This window comes from Leptodactylus fuscus, chromosome 5 (genome assembly GCF_031893055.1).
Source record: "Leptodactylus fuscus isolate aLepFus1 chromosome 5, aLepFus1.hap2, whole genome shotgun sequence".
Taxonomy (NCBI): Eukaryota; Metazoa; Chordata; class Amphibia; order Anura; family Leptodactylidae; genus Leptodactylus; species Leptodactylus fuscus.
In genome coordinates, this window is record NC_134269.1 from 185,924,287 (window position 1) to 185,945,804 (window position 21,518).

The following is a 21,518-nucleotide window of genomic DNA, read 5'->3' on the forward strand; positions in this document are numbered from 1 at the left end:
ACAATCTATATTCCCTATCAGTATGTCAATGGCCATACTGTGCTGTGAGTAATAAACCAATGCTCACTGCTCGCTCCCCAGACCTTATGTACTAATAGAAGTGTCATTGAGATTCCAAATTGCTATGACTGGCAGAGATAAATACTTGCTGGGATGTCTCTGAAAATTAGGGATTGTCTGGCAAATCAGGACAGTTGGTGAGTATCCTTTTTTGAAGACACTATATTGCAATATTGTTAGGACACATTTTGTGTAGTGTGAACTGCATGGAAGTATTAATTTCGACCTGCAACGTAGTATTATATAATCTTTATGGTGGTATTATCTTCAGCTCTGTGTAGCAGTATTATATAAGCTTAGTATGGCGGTATTACCTTCAGCTCTGTGTAGCAGTATTATATATGCTTAGTATGGCAGTATTACCTTCAGCTCTGTGTAGCAGTATTATATATGCTTAGTATGGCAGTATTACCTTCAGATCTGTGTAGCAGTATTATATAAACTTAGTATGGCAGTATTACCTTCAGATCTGTGTAGCAGTATTATATAAACTTAGTATGGCTGTATTACCTTCAGCTCTGTGTAGCAGTATTATATAAACTTAGTATTGCGGTATTACCTTCAGCTCTGTGTAGAAGTATTATATATGCATAGTATGGTGGCATTATCTTCAGCTCTGTGAAGCAGTATTTGTTAAGCTTAGTATGGTGGTGTTATTGTTAGCTCTCTATAACCGTATTATGTAAGCTTAATACAGCAGTATGATCTGCAGCTCTGTGTAGAAGTAATATGTATAGTATAGCAGTATTATATTCAGTTCGGTCTGGAAGTATTATATGAGCTTAGCACAATCGTATTATTTTCAGCTCTTTGTAGCAGTGTTATATGAGCTTAGTATAGTAGTATTATCTTCAGCACTGTGCAGAAGCTTAGTAAAGTAGTATTATGTTCAGCCCTGTGTAGCAGTGTAATACAAGCTTAGTATCACAGTATTATCTGCAGCTCTGTGTGCAATTATTATATAAGACTCCAAGTTAAAAATAGGAAGGATAAAGGGAAGTCATTTTATCTTATGAGAATAACGAATATTCTGTTGTTTCTGCCCCAAAACACAATCCTCATGGAATGGAGGCATTTTGGTGAAATATAAATCGACAGGGCCATTTATGAAATCATAAGAATAACACAAGTATGAACAGAGCCTTATTTTATCTAACTATTGCTTGTACAGCAATCACTATTCTTCTATGTATCAGAAGGACATGTATGCTACAGACACTGAACCAGCAGGAGCTGCAGGGAGATGTGAAGTCATGCATCCCCTAAAGATAATGACATGTTATTATCAAGGGTAGCTGAAAAGTACGGCCTGCTGGGAGTTGCAGAACACTGGACTCAAGTAACAAAAAAATTGGTAAAATGTACTGCTCTTTTTTATGAAAAATGCAAAAAATAACCACTTTTCAACACAGTGATAACACAGCAGATAATGTGCCGCCCTTATTACAACCCACAAGACCCCATTGTATCCCTCACTAAGCACAAAATCTGGTAATGCGTAACACATAGATTATCTAAGAAAGTATCCTTTGAACTCACTAGGAAACCACAATGTCAATATATTAATTAAGGAAACCATTGTACATGCCATTAAAACGCATACTCCCAACCATCTTGTCAGAGACGTAACATGGCGCTCCTGGGCCTAATGCAAAATCTGTATCATTTATAGTACAGGTTTCCTTATATTGGGGAGAAACACCAGATGGGCCCCTGAAGGGTCCTAGGCCCGGGTACAGCCGCGTCCTCAGCAGCGCTTCATGTTATTCCCCTGACTCTTCAACTCAGCACAGTTTGTAGTGGGCATAAAAGACTGGGCAGTATTGCAAACACTGAATGTGCCACTGTCATGAAACTTGCCAAATGCTCATAAAGGGTTAAAGAGGACCGTTCCCCCAACTTTATGCATCTTTCAATAGGTGTCGCTTCACTGATTCTGGCACAGTTGGAATTTTTTTCTAGCCCTATCCATTGCTCAGCAATCATTGCTGTTAGTTTCTGCAGAGTTATTCTCTCTGTTGTCAGGTGGGAGGTCCTACGCTCGAACAGATTGACAAGGACCACCCACCTGCCAGTAGAAAGCTAAACTGTGCTGAAACTAACAGCACCGATTGTTCTAGAATGGTGGGGGCTAGAGAAAAAAATTACAACTGCGTCAGAATCAGTGGATGGCGCCTATTGAAGGATGCAAAGACTTGGAGTTGGTGGAGGAGGTGATAGGTCCGCTTTAAATCCATTCTGTAAGTTCACTCCACAATAATAATTGGAGAAGTCATTGACTGACGGGCTCTTGGGCCAAAGCGTTTACAATACTGCAACAGCTGAAGAGGCAAAAAGCACCCTAAAACTTTGCTCCCACTGTTTAAATACTGTATGGACATCTGATAGATTTCCTTATAGAAAGTGCCATTGGACCACAGACATTAGAAAACTATTGAAGTGTAATGAGATCGCACCTCCCATTACACCAGTCTACTGCGCCAGCGCACTTCACATGGAATCGCTGTTATTTGCCCCACTGTCTTTTGGGAGAATCTTGGGTCAATGTTGGGTCACACAGTCACTATTCACAGACGAGTAAACTCGCTGGTTACACTGAAACCCCAAACCAGACTCTTTCCCGAATGGTATGGGAACGTTCCTACTATACCCTGGTATGAAAGAAAATGTCAAGCCCCATTATGAGTAGGCTATATCCTAGGAAGCATGGAAATATGACACAGCAGTGAAGTGTCTAAAGGGGAGCCCTACAAAAGATTCACATAGATATACAGTATATACTTGTGGTCTTCATTTTATTTTGCATCTGTGCCTTTAATGGAGCAAACCAATGGACAATGCTGAGTAGTTGGTACAACCTTGGCTTAGACCTTTAGTTAAGAGCAGAGGAAGAGACAGTCAGTCTTTCCCTTACTCAGGAGAGCCTCCAGTTAGACTGGAAGACATCAGCTCTAGAGCAGTGCCTGGAGGTAAAGTTATATGGACCTTATAGCTATGACCCGGGGAAGGTGTGGATTAGGAAGGGCACACTGATAAAGTGGAAAACTGCCCAGCGAGAGAGACAAAGACTGTCATCAGGAAGTGCCATCAACCAGTATAGCCCCAGCCCTCAGCGAATGCTCCATAAGAACTGCCCCTCTGGTATCTGTAAGTAGCTGAATTGATCCTATTCTACCTCAAGTAAACACCATCAATTACTTTGTTCTGCAAAACCTTGCTCGTGTATTATTCCTGCATGGCCATCATAGGCATTCCAACTACCTGCAGACTCTGGGAGGCTTACAACCAGTAGGATATGCTCAAGGGGAGAAATACTACCGCCATCAAACACCCTACAGGCCCCACCACACTTTACCAGCCTTGGAGGATCTTGTAGCGATCCTTGACACCATGGCCACAGCGACTACTACTCCCAACATCCTGGCCTTCCTCCCAGTGGGTTGCTGCAGCACCAGTTAAAGTGACAGTAGCATAAAATCACGAGTCATCAACATGAACGTCAGCCAACCATGCAGCACACAGGGAACACTTTATTGTCACAAAGAAAAGAGAAGGCCACGTGGTAGAAGGCCTGTCCTGAGAAGGGACTTTTTCACATACCACAAGACCTACCCTTAAAGGGGTTTTCTGGCCCTAAATTCAATTTCAATACTGATGACCTATCCATCTCATCTGTGAGGTTTTGACACCCAGACACCACAAAAGGTCAGCTTTATCAGCAGCCTCCAGGACGGGGAGTGCTTGCAGGCTGCTCCTATTCAAGTAATAGGACAGATGCTCCAGCCTCATCCACTGTATAGCAATGGTTTGGGGGAATTGAAGCGCTGCTCCTATAGCTCTTATAGCTCACTCTGTCTAGATAGGATGTCAGTCTCTCTTGTGTGGCTGACTTTCTGTGAACATCATCACCTATCAAACCTATCCTGGCAGTTCTCCTCCCCACCAAGCTCTGTCCTCTTGGTGTCTTTTGTATGTCGCCATACATAGAGTGCTTCTGAAGATATATTTTCTGCGTCATCTAAGAAATCAGGAGTGCAGTCGTATACAGTAGTAGGTGAATCCATGCAATAATTAGCTGCAGAGTTATAAAACGTACTAGACTCTGATACTGTTTATGCTATCTGTGAGTGCTGTGTGCAGAAGGTCTAGTGTATCCACTGGTTTATTATTTGCTGCCATTAAAACAAGTGCAGTTTGATAATACGTATTTCTCCCCATCTGCCTAATGCAAATCCAAATGTATAATGGTTCATATAGACTACATTGCTCTATTTGAGACTTCATTAAGGGAAACACATCAGAGGATAGGAAGATTAGGATAGGAGTTGCAATGCCCATAAATGCTTCATCAAATAAAATAGTCTTTACAGTAATATAAGATAAGATAAGATATTCCTTTAATATATTTAATATATCATAATAACGTATGTTGCACTATATAGGCAAAAATAATTTTTTGTTGGAGTGTTTTTAGTAGCACTTAGTAGAAAATGAAGGATACAATATAAAGCAGGTGTTTGACAGGTCTGAATATGTACAGTACCATGTGGATATCAATGACCAGGATCCTATTAGGTCACCAGACTCAGGCAAGCAAAGGAACAATCACACAAAACCTAAGTAGGTGAGCAAATGGATACAAGTAAATGCTGAGAGGTTGTGTCTACCCAGACACAATGAAACAAATCTGAAGGTTGAGTACCGGTTAATGCACGCACTATAGAGAAGAGGTTGTTTTAATGGGGTAATGGGACAACAGAATTACTAGTAGGAAAAGGGAACGCATCAAGTGGATCTGGGATATTGTGAGCTCATCGAGGACGAGAAGAAGATGTGTTTAGCAGTGACAAGTAAAAAGAATGTAAAAGAAAAAAGCATTACAAATCTACTGTACTCCTATTTTGGGTGCAAGCTCTCTAAGTTCAACCTTTACCCAGTGGGCATATAGAGACTACAAGTTATAGGACATATCAGGCTTTGTTAACTGGTGGATATAAGAGATGGGCGAGCCGCATGTCACCCTGGAGTATAATAGCAATTTATCATTGACATATTCCAACAGTTTTGTTGAATCTAAAATATTTGGGAAATTTGTTAACAAACCGATTCACTCATGCATAGTATAGTATAGTACTGATTCTGGAAGGAATGTGGCCCATCAAATTTTGTGCTGCCCATTTGCCCAGCCATGTTTGAGACCCTTGATCTAATTGCTAGCCATGATTTATTAGGGGTCTGTAGGAATATGAACATGAATCTGGAATTTTTCAAAACTATTGATACTGAAGAAGGTAACAACTCTCTATGCGGTAGAAGCCAGTTTTCTCCATCTTAGGGGAAAAATCTTTCCTGACTCCAAGGAGTCAGAATGAATCCCTGAATCAAAGACCCATCTACAGAAATCTAGTAGCTATGACCTTTAATATTATTACGCTGAAGAATGGCACCCAGACCCCTCCTGAATTCTTCTAGTGAATTGACCAGGACAACTTCCTCTAGCACAGACTTCCATAGTGTCACTGCTTCTACAGTCAAGAATCCTACTCTGTATTGGTGTAGAAACCTTTCTGCCAGACACCAAGGATGCCTCCTTGTTACAGATATAGTCCTAGTATACTATGGAGGCGGTATATAAAACACTAACTTAAACAAGTAATAAATATGATTCAATTTAGCTGCATGTGTTTACTTAATACTTACCTAACCGGATAGCCCAGGTCAGTAACAGGTCAATCTACAATGGACAATCCTTACTTCTTAGAAGAGTCCCGTGACAATGAGCTGACCACAAAATATTCTCTACTCTAGGAACTTCTGCGATCTGTAATCTGTGGTTAAAACTGCCAGTAAATTCCTGCAGCACCACCACAGGGGAAACCAGGCATTACACTGTGTCCATTCAGATTACTGGGTTATCCATGTAACACAGGACAAGTCCTCCAGAATAACAGGCGCTCATTGAAAATACTCTCCTCTTGTTATCTGTGATAATCTTGTGATTTCCCCAACAGAATATATGAAAATGTGTTTTTTAATACAATTTTAACCCCTAGAGAACCAGAATTGTCCTTATGATTTAAGTTTGAGTAAATTGAATTATAAGGCTTACTGCATATAATGATTAAGTGATCGGATATCATACTGGGACACACAGTTGTAGGAAATGTTTAAAGGGGTTGTACTGTTATGGACACTTTTCCCTATATACAGGACAGGGAATAAGTGTCAGGTTGCTGTGAGCCCGATCACTATAGGCCAAGCGCTTCATTCACTATTGTCTCCCATCCTCCTGATCACTGATGGCCCCCCGCGAACAGAAACTTATTCCCTGTCCTGTGGATGTCCATAATGGCACAACCAATTTAAAGAGGTTTTTTGGTCCTTAATGGATCTTTAATACTGACACCCTTATCATAGGATAGGTCATCATTATCTGATCTGTAGGGGTCCAACACCCAGAGCCCGCACAGATCAACTGTCCTGGCAGCGTCCAGGCACCAGACATGGAGTGCAAAACGTTCTGCTCTTATTCAAGCAATAGGCACAGAGCTGCAGTTCCCCAGTGCAACCACTATACTGAAATAGGAGCAGACTGATTCTGCACTCCATCCACTGCTGCAACTTCAGCTGCCTGAACAGATGATCAGTGAGGGGTCAAGGTGTCGGATCCCCACATACTATTATACTGTATATGTATATTTACAGCTGTATACCATCAAGGTGCCCATACACCTTCAATAGCTGTTGGCTGAATGCTTGTTTGACCAACGTGTATTCTTTCCTGCACATACACAAGTAACTTGGCTATGTATACATGCAGTTTAAATGAAAAGACTCTTAGGCTAAGGCCCCACGTGGCGTCCCACAGCAAAAAAGCGCTGCGGGAAAAAACATGAACGCATTACATTTCTTCCCGCATCGCTTTAGACTAAAAGTTCGCAGAGGTTTCCTGTGCAGACTTTCTGTTTCAATTATACTATACTATATACTATTATATGTGGTAATCGCCGACGTTTCCATAGGTATAATTGACATGCTGCGATTTCCAAAACCGCGCTGGTTTTGGAAATCGTGGCATGTCTACAGTTTTTAGCGCAAAGTGGGCATGAGATTCGCTAGAATCCCTTCCACTTTACTGTAAAACGTTGAGATTTTTTCCTCGGCATTTCCACCATGTGGGGTCCCAGCCTTAAGGTCCTTATACACAGAAGATAGTCAGTGAATCAGTCAGTCCCCCCAAAATCAAAGCTGTTACCATTGCATAAACAATTTATATCCTCTATAAAGACAGGCAGATTCTTTGCAAAGTGGCCCCAAACACAGTGTGCAACACGATTAGCATGAGATCTGATCCATTGGTAGCTACAGGCGGAGAGGAGGGCACAGAAGGATCCTCCAATTATCATGTGGCCTCAACAGTATCTATCCTTTGTTCCACCATCCACTATTTCAGTAGCCCATAGACACTCCAAAGTGGCCAAAGCCATGTACAGATGTATAAAGCTCACTGGTATATTTCCTAGGAATTGTAGTGTTGGCATCTGTGTAGCCCTTATCGCTTACTCTTTTTATTTCCAGATATTTCTATAGCACACAGGAGCTTACAATCTCAGTTCTCTATAACCAGTGCTATACGGCTACCTTGACCGCTTACAGAAGTTTTTTGGTTGTGGGAGAAAATAGTCAATCCTGTTTAAGTAGACCCCTGAGTTAGCGACAGTGGTAACATGTTCTGCCATGGCAGGCAATGCTCTGCTGTGCAGTCTGTCGTCTCTCATGTTGCCACCTAGACACTGACTCCCGCAAGTCACCTGAAGCTCTGCCCTTCACTGAACTCCTCCTCACTGAGGAAGATATTGTACTATTAGTGACATTCAATGACAGATGTCAAGTAACGGTACAATGTAAGGCCTAGTTCATGATCAATTCTAGATTGAGTTGTCGCAGGAGATGACCGGCCCACCACTTCTTACTCACAAGTGTACTTAGGTACTTGGTTCTTGGAACTGAGATGGAATCTTTTGCTAAGAGTTTTCCCTTGGCAATCTGGTGATGTTATAAGCTATCCTCTGCTCCTACAAGCTGTCCTCCTTGTAAACTGTCCTTCAAGCAGACTCATTCATTGAGAGTGCAGGAACGGGAGTTCACAGGAACTTGAAGCTCCTGGGCCCCCAATGCAAAATATGTAATGTGACCCCCACTTATCACGTGTTATCTATAAAACTGGCCTTTTCTTATGTTGAAGAGAGGTCTTCCTGAGTCCAGTAGCAATTGCTACCTCTCTATTCGCTATAACTACGCCATTGTGGGTAACTTTGTTGACATTAATGAGTCTCACCATGGGAGAAAAACAAACAACTTTTCCCATGGTGCATCTTACCGGAGTACCTTCAGTTCGCTTCTAAAGAAATCAGCGCACAATGCTGATTCCCTAAAACACTAGACTTCTGACTGCACCAGTAAAAGTGATGTGGGCACATCGCATATCACACGTTATACAACACAGTGCAAATACACCATAACACATGATACAACAACACACCAAGTTGGTGCACTAAACTCTGCTAACTACGCTCCAACCATAACTGTGTGCACAGTCAGGACAGGGATATAAATCCATCCCATGCTAAAAACCAAATGTTCAAGTTAAACGCTCCACACCACCTTACACCTGGAATAAACCCATAGAAACACAAGGAGGAGATACAAACCCCATATAGATGTTGCACCTGGTTGGATTGCTGCAAGACAGCAGCGCAACTCCAGTGAGAGTACAGTGACATACGTCTAAATCTCCATCAATTTTCAGACAGTCCTCTGCCAAGGAGATCATTTTAGAACATTTGGCACCATTGGGTCATATCGGTATATTCTCTCCAGTGTACATAGCAGTACTAGACCTGCTTGCTGCACTGTAATCCACTCCACACAAAACCTCTCATAAAATACCCATACGGTTTCAATGAGAACATATAGAATTAACATAAAAAGTCATAAAATGCGGAGCTGAAATCAAAGGAATTCTGGGCAATTACAAAATAACAAAGAAAACATTGAAGGGAGGTAATAGGGGAGGAGATGAACTGCCAACGACAGGGTCATGCCGAGAAGAGGGTGGTCTGATGCGACTGGAACCTCCAAAACCACCACAATAGACACAAAATCAGCTCCTGGTTGTAAAATGAAAATTAATTGGCAGGTCAGAAGGAAATTACCAAATAAAACCCTCATCATGTCCATGTAACATACATCTCACTGGTATAATGATTTTATATTAATCCTGCCAATTTAATCACTCAGATCAATAGATTTCCTTCCCCAGGTAGCTCACAGTCCTTTAGGTTTTAAGAAAATGTCTTGGATTATTTATTTCCAGAAACAGTGCCCCTTTTGCTCATGGACTGTGTATGGTATTGCAGCTTAGCCTTATTCAAGTAGATTGGACTAAGGTGCAATACCAGACCTGTCCAAATAGCAGGATTTATACTTTTTTACTTTATGTATTACATTGGTGTCTGTACTTCACCTATAGAAATGGAAAGGCAGAACATATGTTTTAGAATAATCAAGTAAAATGTAATGGTGAGGATCCTTGAGCCCACCAAATAAAATGAATCTGGGGCTCACCCTCCAACAACCCCTAAAAAATGGACCATAATACCCTTCACAATTGGGTGTCTTCTGCTGGACCATTATTGCGTTAGATTCTGGGCCCATTGGAAGTTTCTCTGGTACTCTGGAAGGCCAGTCCAAAAATGATGGTGAGCACCAAATCGCTGGCGATCACTGATTGGAGAGGAGGAGCCACTGCTCTGCCACCTAGCTGTCCAATGCTGCAGTGCAGTTGAAGGGAATATCAGTTCCTGTGACTACTAGGGTCTATATATTATAGGATCATTTAGACATAACCCATTAGATTTTATTAATAATATGTCCAGGGTGCAGAGCATCAGTAGTAAAGCTTATGATGCCATTAAAATGATGTCATTAAAAGCTGATATATACTTATGCTATAAATTTAGAGAGGGGCTAAGGACTCATGTTCAATGTTAGGCCTCACGTCAGACACAAAGTAATGCAACTTTTTGTTTTATGATATCTCATGAAGGGAACACTAATTATATAAAATATTGATATTAAATAAATTCCTGATTCTTCCCGTAGGAACCTCCTCTCCTGAGATTGTGCCCTGCCACATATTGTAATGATAGCTACAGTGACTTCTTCTACAGTCCTTTGCAAATGTTTTAGGCAGGCGTATCAAAAATAATCCAAAGTAAACCTTGTACTTGCTGGGAAAAGATATAACCACCGTCATGTTCTTTAAGAATTTACTCAGAAATAGAGCTGTTAATAGTATATTTCTGTGTGTGAATAAAAGAGATATCTAAAGTCCATCAATATTTGTGTAAGTGCCCTTTGGAGGAGGAGACCTGGAAGTGATGATACGGCCCCCACAGAGCCTGATCTTAACATCATCCAGTCTGTCTGGGATTACATGAAGAGACAGAAGGATTGGAGCAAGTCTACGTCCACAGAAGTTTAAAAAGGTTGTGGGAACAATCTCCCTGCCAAATTCCATTGAAAACTGTCTACAAGTACCAAGAAGAATTGATGGAAGGCAAATGGCGAATTGATGTTGAGATCAGGGCTCTGAGGGAGTCATATCATGACTTTCAGGACTCCTCGAAAGGGCGTTTACACCAAATATTGATGGATTTCTCTTTTCTTCTTTCATTTCATTAATTGAAAAAAATAAACTATTAATGCGGCATTCACACTTGCACTGCTGTCCGCCCTTTGGGTTTCTATCCTAATCCCTGGAAAAACTGCATAGGGGATGGCTTGTCGCCGGTTAGTTTAAAAATCCATTCATTTCAATGGGTTTTTAAAGCAAACCACCGGTGTCTGTATGCAGCCTCTCCGCGGTGAAACTGTTTGGGTTTTTTTTGCATTGACACAAAGTCCTGTATGTCCGACTTTGTGTCCATTTTCTCCATACCTGCCTACAGTACTGTTTATATGCCCTAGGTCCTTGATGGTGAACCTATGGCACGGGTGCCAGAGGTGGCACTCAGAGCCCTTTCTTTGTGCACTCATCTGTGGAAAAGATTGTACTGTGTCGTGGCCACTGTGGAGCAGATTATACTGTGTGGGGGCCACTGTGGAGCAGATTATACTGTGTGGAGGCCACTGTGGAGCAAATTGTACTGTGTGGGGCCACTGTGGAGCTCATTGTACTGTGTGGGGGTCACTGTGAAGCAGTTTGGACTGTGTAAGGGTCACAGTGGAGCAGACAGCTCTATAAAGCCCCATTCAGATGACCATATTTTGCAGATCCGTAAATGTCTGCAATTGTGGATCCATACATTATTAGGGTTAAATTGCGTGTTGGCACTTTGTGATAAATTAGTGGGTTTTGGGTTTCAGTTTGTGCACTTTGTCTCTAAAAGGTTCGCCATCACTGCCCTAGGTGAGGATGAACCATTTCACTGCCATCTTCTTACATGCTTCAGATCGGACCTGTTTCTGGTCTGAAGATTCACCCCATTCATCTCTCTGAAACAGGAGTCTAGAATTACAAAGTCTCACCCTTTGACTATTTTTAAAGACAAAAATGCATAGTTGTGTTCTTTGCAAAATTTCTAAAATGATTCCTAGTATGGCGTAGACATGTTTCTCTGTATTTACTCTTACCAACCATAACTAGGTTTAGTATGCTTTTAAAAAAGTTATTTCCACCTTATAAAGATAAAGTGAAGGCAATATATCACTAGGCTGTGACGTCACTTTTTGGTCAGGAAGGGGGGGAACCTTTGAGAGTCCACTCATCCTGAAAAGGGACGCAGCATTGGTTCAGCATGGCCTACTCTGCTAAATTTTTCCTGTACTATGGTGCTCCTGGCTCCCCATTTGTGCAGAAAACTATAGCCTCCTGATAGACTGTTACCAGCTCAGTGGGTGGCTGCCTCCCCTTCATTCTCAGGACTGGTGGATTTATCAGAAGACAGATTCCCACTGATCATAAAGTGGCAGGCTCTAGCATATTCTGGCCCGTTATCTTATAGAAATTCCATTTTGATAAACTGTATGTTGTATTTAGAGATGGCTGAACTGTTTCATCGAGTTAGACCCGAATATCCAAAATTGTTTGTTTTTTAATTAAACCAAACAATTGGGGATTCATCTCGGGCAAACTAAAATGGTCATTGCATTGTGGTAAATTATTATACTCTGGGGTCTCTTCAGATGTCTCTTTTGGGCCTCGTGGCTTCCTATGTTCTCCTGATGACGCCATATGCCCATATCTCACCCAATCACACGCCTCAGCAATGACCCAGGGTGCATAATGTTACTGAAGAGACAGAGAGGGAGCGTTGGTGACTGTGAGGAGGCCCAAAAGAGATGTGATAAGGGGAGTATAAATGTTTTTTTTTTTACATCTTCCCTGGCCTCCACCTATATTCTGGCATCTGAACAGATCTGAGAGAATATTAATGTCTCTCCTGGTTCTAATTGAAATTGTTTGACCCAAAACAAAGTAAGAACCGGAGTCACCTGAACCTAAAATGGAACAAATCTTGGGAGGTTTGCCCATCTCTAGTTGTTTTCTTCAAGGCTATCAACATTATGTTGTGTAGATGGAGGCACAGTACAAATATATATCAAAGTATAGATTCACCTAATCTGAGCTTCATAGCTTTTCTCCTTTACCCCCCAAGCCCCCCCCCCCCCCCCCCCCCCGCGAAGAGGGTGACTGTAAGGGAAGCAGGTGTTTGGAATGGGATTGCCCGGTATCTTCTCCTCCCTGTTTACTACTAGTGTGGCTTGTAAAGACAGCTATGTGGGTAATAAAATCTACAAACAATAAAATAAAATTTCGCACTGAGTTGAAAATGATCAACCAGACGTACCTCAAATAACTATTTTCTTGGTGTTATGGAGTCCGCCCATTCCCATCCATGTCCTTTTGTGTCCCCCACAGTTTAACAACTTTAAAGTAGCCCCGACACACTATAGTGTTTTAATCCCTACGGTATAATATCCGCATTATTGCTGCCCCCACATGATAATTCCCCCCTCCCTGAATATAACACGCCTTATAATGTCTCCCTGAATTTGACACACCTTATAAAATCACCACATTATAATGTCCTCCTCCTGGTGCCCTCACTGTATATATATTGTTCCCTTCAGGTACCCCAAAGTAGTATTATATTATTTATCAAACAAGAAAAATAAAACTACTCAACTGCCCCATACCCCAGTCGTCCTCCCCTGACTCTGCTGCTAACCACTTCAGGGAGCAGCAGGTGAGATGTAAGTGATGTCACTAGATTGTACCTTCTGCTGACAAGACACTGGCGGCAAGGGGCGAATGGGGAAGCAGTGAGCACACAAATTCTTTACCATTTTCTTCAACTCATTTGCATCTTCCGGATGTAGGTGAGTTGAGGTCGGGACATAGCTTCAAGAATCCGTGAGTATCCCACTAAATCCGGGACAGTTGGGAGGCTCTGTATTACTAGTAAGGTCGAATATACAAACCAAATATTGTGTAGTATATGGGATGGAGTAATATTTGGGAGCCATGTCTCTCTAATCATGAAAATTTCAGTGTGTATATGGAGCTTTGTACTTTTTGTCATGTCTTATAACTTCCTATATGGTTCTCCATGCTGAACCCATTTTCTATAATACATATTAGGAATGGATACCTTGCTGCATTATTCTTTTTGTTCTTATCTACTCAATTCTACTTTTTGGGTCCTTTTATAACTGCAGATACAGGCATGAACAGAGCACCAATCAACCATAAACATGTCGATAATCACACGTTTGCATCATCTTATTATACAGGCTCATAGAAAGGAATGATTAGTACTGTGATTGTTGCGTCTCCATACGGCTCCACTGCATATTGGCAACACATCCCTGTTTATGTAGAGTGACATGCAGCCAATAATCCTCAATCTTTTATAGTGCGTTGGCTCATTGGTTGGCTAGTCGTCAGTGAAGCAGGGCAAGTATCAGGAATGAGTTTCTAGAATTCTGGTTTCCAATAATTGGTCCAATCCTTAACCCACGTACGAGGGCCTTTTAAGTGACCACAAATGACAAGATGTCTCATCAACACTTATAGAACTTAAAGAGAGTCTACCACCTCCCCTGAGCATATTCAACTTCTTCCAGTGATACTGATGTATATATCCTGGAGATGGATTTCAACTGCCTGATCTTTATATTTTTGGGGAACATATTTCCCAAACCGACTAAGCGAGTGTATGGTGAAGTCAGGCAAATAAGCTAAACAGGTGTTTAGCCAACAACAATCTAATGTGTACAGCCAGCTTTAAAGGGGTTAAGTCTAGTGATTTAACTTCAGGAGGAAGGGGACGGAGTGAACCGAAGGTCAGGGAAGTTCTGCTCATGTAACTCGAGGTCGGAACCAGCTCTAGGTCCATGATGAAGAATTCGCCTCGCAGCAATGTAAGTTTAAGTCCCCGGCCAACCCCTTTAAGATGCCCATTAACTTTAGTCAGCTACCAATCTAAGGGTCCATTCACATTAAAATTTTTACATCTGTTTAGGTGATCTGTGTACCGTAATTGATTTTTTTTCCGCATCCATTAAACTTTAATAGATACAGAAAACAGATACAAAATAACAACAATTCAAACAGATGGCCATCTATTTACATAAAGAGCAATATAAAAAAATACCAAATCCATTTGTTACTTATTATTTTTAAGGACTCAAAAAAATAGAAACATCTGGGGGGGTTTTCTTTCTTTTTTTTTTACACTGAGCGCTATGTAAACAAATGCTGAGCTTCTTGCATCTGTTTTTGCACGCATTAAATGGACCTGCTATCTGGATATAAAAACCTTAATGTGAATGGGCCCTTGTGTACATGTATTCAGCCGACAGCTATCCCTCTTATCTTCACCAATAACATACACATGTTTTTCCATAGGCTATAAGAGAAAACGTGATTGATAGACACCTTGATCTCGCTCAGGAACAAAAGATTGGGCAAGTTGAAATTCAGTGTCCAATCCTAGTTTTCTCAAACATTTGTGGTGGAAGAAGAATTGGTATACATGTCATTCTAACTCTCTGATTTCTTATAATGTGTATGGCAGCCATGTGTTAGGATTTTCAAGAGGAGTTCCTGTAAAATGCCTCAGGTTGCCTAGCAACAACCTCACTTCCTGTCCGGTTGACCACTATGCAGCACCATGCACATGTAGTTCACAGGAAGTTCTACCTGATATACCAGAGACTTCATTATGTTACCTGAAGTATGGCACAGACACAAGAAATAGCTGTGGACTACATATCACTTTGCTTTCTGTATACCTAAAGTGAGACTGAGAAAGATACTGAAGCTGTTTTGAGAAGCTTCCATCTGTAATCTAAAGAGTTTGAATAAGATATCATAAAAGGTTATCATATAAAAATTCTGTACAAAATCCATGAGAATAGACTGGGATGCAAACAGAGGTGAGGCTGTCAAAGAGCGTCTCCTCCACCGGAGGACCCAACATGTCCACACCTCACATTGATGACCAGTTGATTTCAATGAGAACTTTGTAATGCTTTATTTCCCCTGTGCTGGCGCTGTAGCTGGATTAATGACTGTCTGCCAGGGTCCATCACAGATTACAGCGGATCGCTGTGAAGCAGAACACCCACTGAATACTTATAACAATAAGTTATAGTCCAAGTTTTCAAAATTTTTCATTTTCACTGCTCTATAACCCACAAAATGTTCCTTCTACAGTTAGGTAGCTTATTGTAAATCTATATCTAGATCATCAGCATGTCTACCATAGACATATGCAATGGCATCATTGCAACTGTTCTTGACACTCTGTCACATGTCCCAGCAGTGTAGGGGTATGCATGCTAGTACTTGTACCGCTGCAAAGAACGATTGACTACAGGACTCATAGCTGATAAAATGGCCTAAATCTCTAGAGTCAACATTATCTGCCAAAGGAGCAGAAGCTCTGAAATCCCGGGATGGGATTTGGGATCATAGTCATAACTACCACCAAAGGCTACCAATCTCAACTATCAGAAGAGGCAAAGAGGAGAGAGACAATGGCTCAATGACTACGGCCTTTCCATTTCTTGACGGTGGCGGCATATCTTTGCGCTATATTATCACTTGTTATGGTGGGAAAACCACTCTGAGATTATTTCAGCATTCTGCTTTTTGAGCTCAATTTATCTAAACATGATATTACACATGAGATTTAATACATGGTTTCCAACCCATTGCGAAACAACAACTCTCAACATGCCGTGCCAGCATTCCAAGAGTTGTAGTTTTGCAACAGTTGGAAAGCCGCAGGTTGGAGTTGACTCATTTAGGACTTAATTTACGTCACATTACTACTTTATGCTACACATGGCCTTAGGGGGCCAGTTGGACATATCAAAATCCTTGGATGTTTTTGCTAATAAAACTATAAGTAGACAAAGTAATTTACAATTGAACTATTTAATGCCTAATGTATCTAATATAGCTAAATATATCTAAACACTAAATATCTCATGCCTGCTATATCAATCCTAATACCTAAGCAATACCGTGCAGAAAAATGTTCACAAAAACATTCAGCTCTTCTTTTCTCGATCATAATAGATCCCGCAGTAGCTGATAGCGACGTAAAGTTGGTCTATGGAGCAGAGATCTACTGTAGCTCCCCGTAATATGGAACTTTTTAGCAATTTGGGGCAATAAAGCGGCTCAACTCTTTAAACCTTTATCTTTTATCTCATCATCATAAACTGGAAAAATTTTTATTTTCTTTTTTCTGAACATGTAGCTAAAATATATTTGCAAATTCTAACGCTATAAAACCTGTTCAGTCAGAAATGTATTGTCGTTATCCAGAAATGCAACTCTTCTTTTTATCAGTTTTGGGGATAGTAAGGTAGTTAAACTGGAAATTTTTCTTTTTTTTTAGTGAATAATTTTTTCTAGTACTATATCCCCTAGAGAAGTCAGGAGTTGTTTTAGATATTACGAGTCGACCAGACCAATCCAGACACCCATTAGATTTTTTTTTTTTTCTTTTAGTAAGAATTTTCATGGATATCAGAAGAAAACAACCTAAAAAAAGTTAGGTGCCAGAAAAAAATTACCAGGACTCCTCGGACACTTGGTGCCCAAGATAAACATTCTGTACTGTATATGTGTATAGAAATGAAAGTACTCGTATCAATTGTGTTTAGTGTGTAGTAGATTGATGTCACCTTCTCTGATATACAATTCTATTACTAAAGGAAGCATTGTGTAGCAAGTTAGGAAAAAATATAAATGAAGTAATAACTTTTCAGCAATTTTATGTATCGGATTCAGAGGTGATAAGATAGTAAGATCTGTGGCATAGATAGGGCAACATTGGATATATAGAAAGCTGTTGAAAATAATAGTAGAATAAAGATTAGATAGATAGATAGATAATTAGGCAATATTATATAGATGTATATTAGATATATAGATAAATTAGATATAACATGAACAGATAGGCAGGTAGGTAGATTTTAAGTAGACAGATAAGAATAAATCAGATAGATATTACATAGACAGATAAAAAAATATAGTATGATAGATATTAGATGGATAGATAGATAGATAGATAGATAGATAGAGAGATATTAAATAGAGATACAGATATGTCCTTCTTAACTTGTGTCCTTATTTACTTTACTTACGGTTTTACGCTATACCAAGATTACTATTATGAAATACAAGCTTTAAAGAAATATTTTTGTGCCATTTATCTTAATAGATTAAATGGATAAGAAAGGACACATCTGTAAGAGATAGATATGAGATAGATAGATAGATAGATAGATAGATAGATAGATAGATAGATAGATATGAGATGAATAGATAGATAGATAGATAGATAGATAGATAGATAGATAGGAGATAGATATATAGATGGTAGATAGATAGATAGATAGATAGATATGAGATGAATAGATAGATAGATAGATAGATAGATAGATAGATAGATATGAGATGAATAGATAGATAGATAGATAGATAGATAGATAGGAGATAGATAGATAGATAGATAGATAGATAGATAGATAGATAGATAGGAGATAGATAGATAGATGGTAGATAGATAGATGGTAGATAGATAGATAGATAGATAGATAGATAGATAGATAGATAGATAGGAGATAGATAGAGAGATAGATAGATGGATAGGAGATAGATAGAGAGATAGATAGAGAGATAGATAGATGGATAGGAGATAGATAGATAGATAGATAGATAGATAGATAGATAGGAGATAGATAGAGAGATAGATAGATGGATAGGAGATAGATAGAGAGATAGATAGATGGATAGGAGATAGAGAGATAGATAGATAGATAGATAGATGGATAGGAGATAGATAGATAGGAGATAGATAGATAGGAGATAGATGGATAGGAGATAGATAGGAGATAGATAGATAGATAGATAGATAGATAGATAGATAGATAGATAGGAGATAGATAGAGAGATAGATAGATGGATAGATAGATAGATAGATAGATAGATAGGATGATAGATAGATAGATATGAGTTAGATAGACGGATCTAGTAGATGGGAGATGTCTGTAGCCTACTAGCGGGTGATTTGTGTTGCTGGAGTATTCTACAGACTTGTGTTATTTGGAGTCGGCAGGAATCCTGTATTATGTGATGACACGCATGCTCTATAGCATCCACTGTTGTGTTTGGGTCTCTCAGAGCAGCGGCCCGCTCGGTGTCTTTAGCTCAGAACTGCTAACTCATAATATTTTGCTGTCGCGGATCTCTTTCCTTCACACTGGTGTCCATGACAACAGGCCAAGGGACAATTGCCATAGTAACGGGCCCCGGCAAACTTTACCCGCTGCTTCCAAAAGTAACTTCTCAGCAAATCCTCCTGACAACACTCGGCATCACCTAAATAGAAATATTACCCACTGTCATCTCAGACTATTTTTGCTTCTTTAACTCTTTTATATGAGACTATATGTATTTATTTTATATACCTTTTTTTATGTATTTTATAATTTTTTTTAAAAAAACATATCTTCATACTACATCTCCTACATTAACTCTATACATTTTAGGTTTTTTTCCCCCATACTTCTATAGGACCTATCTTCATCAACAACCAGAAGAAGAATAAAAATGAGACATTAGAGAAAACAAATACTGTATACAAATAAATAAATAATGCAACTATATTGGGATATTCCAAGAATTTTTGCCTTAAAATAAAAATTCAATTTTTTTTTAATTCAATCATTTTTTTTAAAGTATTTTTTTTATTTTAATTTTGCTTGTAAGTAGTTATTGTAGATTTTCTAGCAGCGGACACATTGGTGGGGTGACTGTGGGGAACTTTTTGTAAGGAGTGAAGTCACTGACTGCAGCTGTGGTATTAACATTCTAGTGAATAATGAGATCAGACGGGAAAGGATGAGCCATACAATGAAATATAGTGATCTAAAGAAAGTCATTAAACAGATTATAGTGATGGCCGCCTACTGTGCCCCATTAAAGAGAGAGCGAGGCACCTAACACTTGTTGCTTCCACTATAAGCAAGTGCTTTATGACAGTGCCCAAAACTCTTACCTAGAAATACAGTATAGAAATGAGAATAGAATCAATAATGATCAAGGACAGTATGTGAAAATATACATATATATGTGTGTATGTGCTAATGTGACAAAAATGAAAAGGAAAAAAATTTCAAAAATTTTTGAAACTTTTTTTTCTTAATTTTGATTCTGATTCCAAATCATGACTTATATTGTAATATTTATATTTTTAGGACCACGTACTACTTGATGTTATCCGGCCTGTTACATATGTTGTATGTACAGAGATGTTCAGAAAGTTCTACATTTGTTCATATTACTACCTCACCCCCTCCCCCCCCCAAAAAAAAAAAAAAACAACTACTAAATGCTCTTAATATCACAAAGCTGTTAGTATATTTTCTGCTTTAGTTTTTAAGACTTAGTAGAAGTGATAAACTGGAGTCAAAAGAATTGGCCATAATAGGGGTAAAAACTTTATCAGGGACTCAATTTTTTTTACCCCCGTATGTAGTAAGGCTGAAATAGTAACTATATAGTATAACTATATAGGAATATTGGGGATGGGGTAGTGTATGGCATCCATATTCAGAAGGGTATAGGATTTGTTATATAAGTATACATAGGATTTAGTCCTTTAAGTAGCAGAAACTGTAAAGCTTTGTAAATATAAAACACACACACACATATATATATATATATAGTATATATTATAAGCATTCTATGTTCTTGTATCTGCACTTGATATAGTTATTCAGTTGGTGGCATAGTGATATAAAAAAGAAGGCAATGTCCTAATATCGGTTATATATACTATGTTATATACGGATACTGAATAACGTTACATATTCCATGGGTACATATCTGGTTTTATGTTTATACAGTATACTTTTTTTTACATTTATTTCATGTTACAATACTATTTGTATTACATTCTGTTATCAGATTGTTTCTAGGCAACAGGTGTATTAAAATAAGAGTTATAAAAGTTACTATTAAAGTGCAAAAAAACCATGAAAAACATACAAACAAAAATAAAAATAAAAATTGAATTTATATATACAAGGATCTAAAAAGTGTATGGGCATCAATTCAGAAAGTAGCTTACAATATACCAGCCAATGGAGTATTTATCGGTTTCGTAGATTTCTTAGTGCAATAAACACACATGAGATTTCTTAGTGTCCATAAGAAAAAAAAACACTTTTTTTTTTTTTAAATTTGGGAGATTTACTAAATGTAATATAACGTGGCCATCATGTGCAACCTATGGTTGGCATACTGGGTGGATAGGTGTGATATATGCCCCCTAGCGTATTGTATAATTCATATACAATATTACAAAAAGTTCCCCAGGAAAAGTAAGAGGATGGAGGGAGCTCCAGGACTGAAAGGGTTAATTGATCTAGATGCTTAAGCCAAAAACTTGAACTAACCTGTGGAATCCATGTCTGGTTCCTCCAATAACCCACAATGCATGATCTTCCCATGGGCAGAACAGAAGACCAAAATCCTAGGGGATGTGAGACCCCCTATCTCAGTGAAGGGAGCAAGGAGTGAAAATGGACTCTTGGTAAATCCAGCAGGGCAGAGACAGACCAGTCACAATGTTTGCTGATGTTGCATGGGAAAAAAGCATCATTTTATAAGAGCCCTGATGGGAGACATGTCATTGATAGGCCAGGCTGCCTGATGAATGGCTGGTAGTCAGATGGGGATGTGGCAAGGCTCTCTGTGAAGCCCATTGTGGTGCTGTTTTGAATAATAAAGACTTTCCTCTAAAAAGGGGGGCTTAAATCTACGCAATCCCAGCACTTCAACCCCCCTTCTATTATAAAACCTC

The 21,518-nt window shown here is 39.4% G+C and overlaps 1 protein-coding gene across 3 annotated transcripts in view; it reads right to left on the reverse strand.

Moving 5' to 3' along the window:
* RFX4 (regulatory factor X4) overlaps positions 1 to 21,253 on the reverse strand; it is a 74,297-nt gene extending 53,044 nt beyond the window's left edge. For all 3 annotated transcript variants that reach the window (XM_075274861.1, XM_075274860.1, XM_075274859.1), the window contains exon 1: positions 21,112 to 21,253. In XM_075274861.1, coding sequence (XP_075130962.1) covers positions 21,112 to 21,154 — 43 coding nt within the window. In that variant the 5' untranslated portion in view covers positions 21,155 to 21,253. The remainder of the gene's footprint in view (positions 1 to 21,111) is intronic.
* Between the last annotated feature and the right edge of the window lie 265 nt (positions 21,254 to 21,518).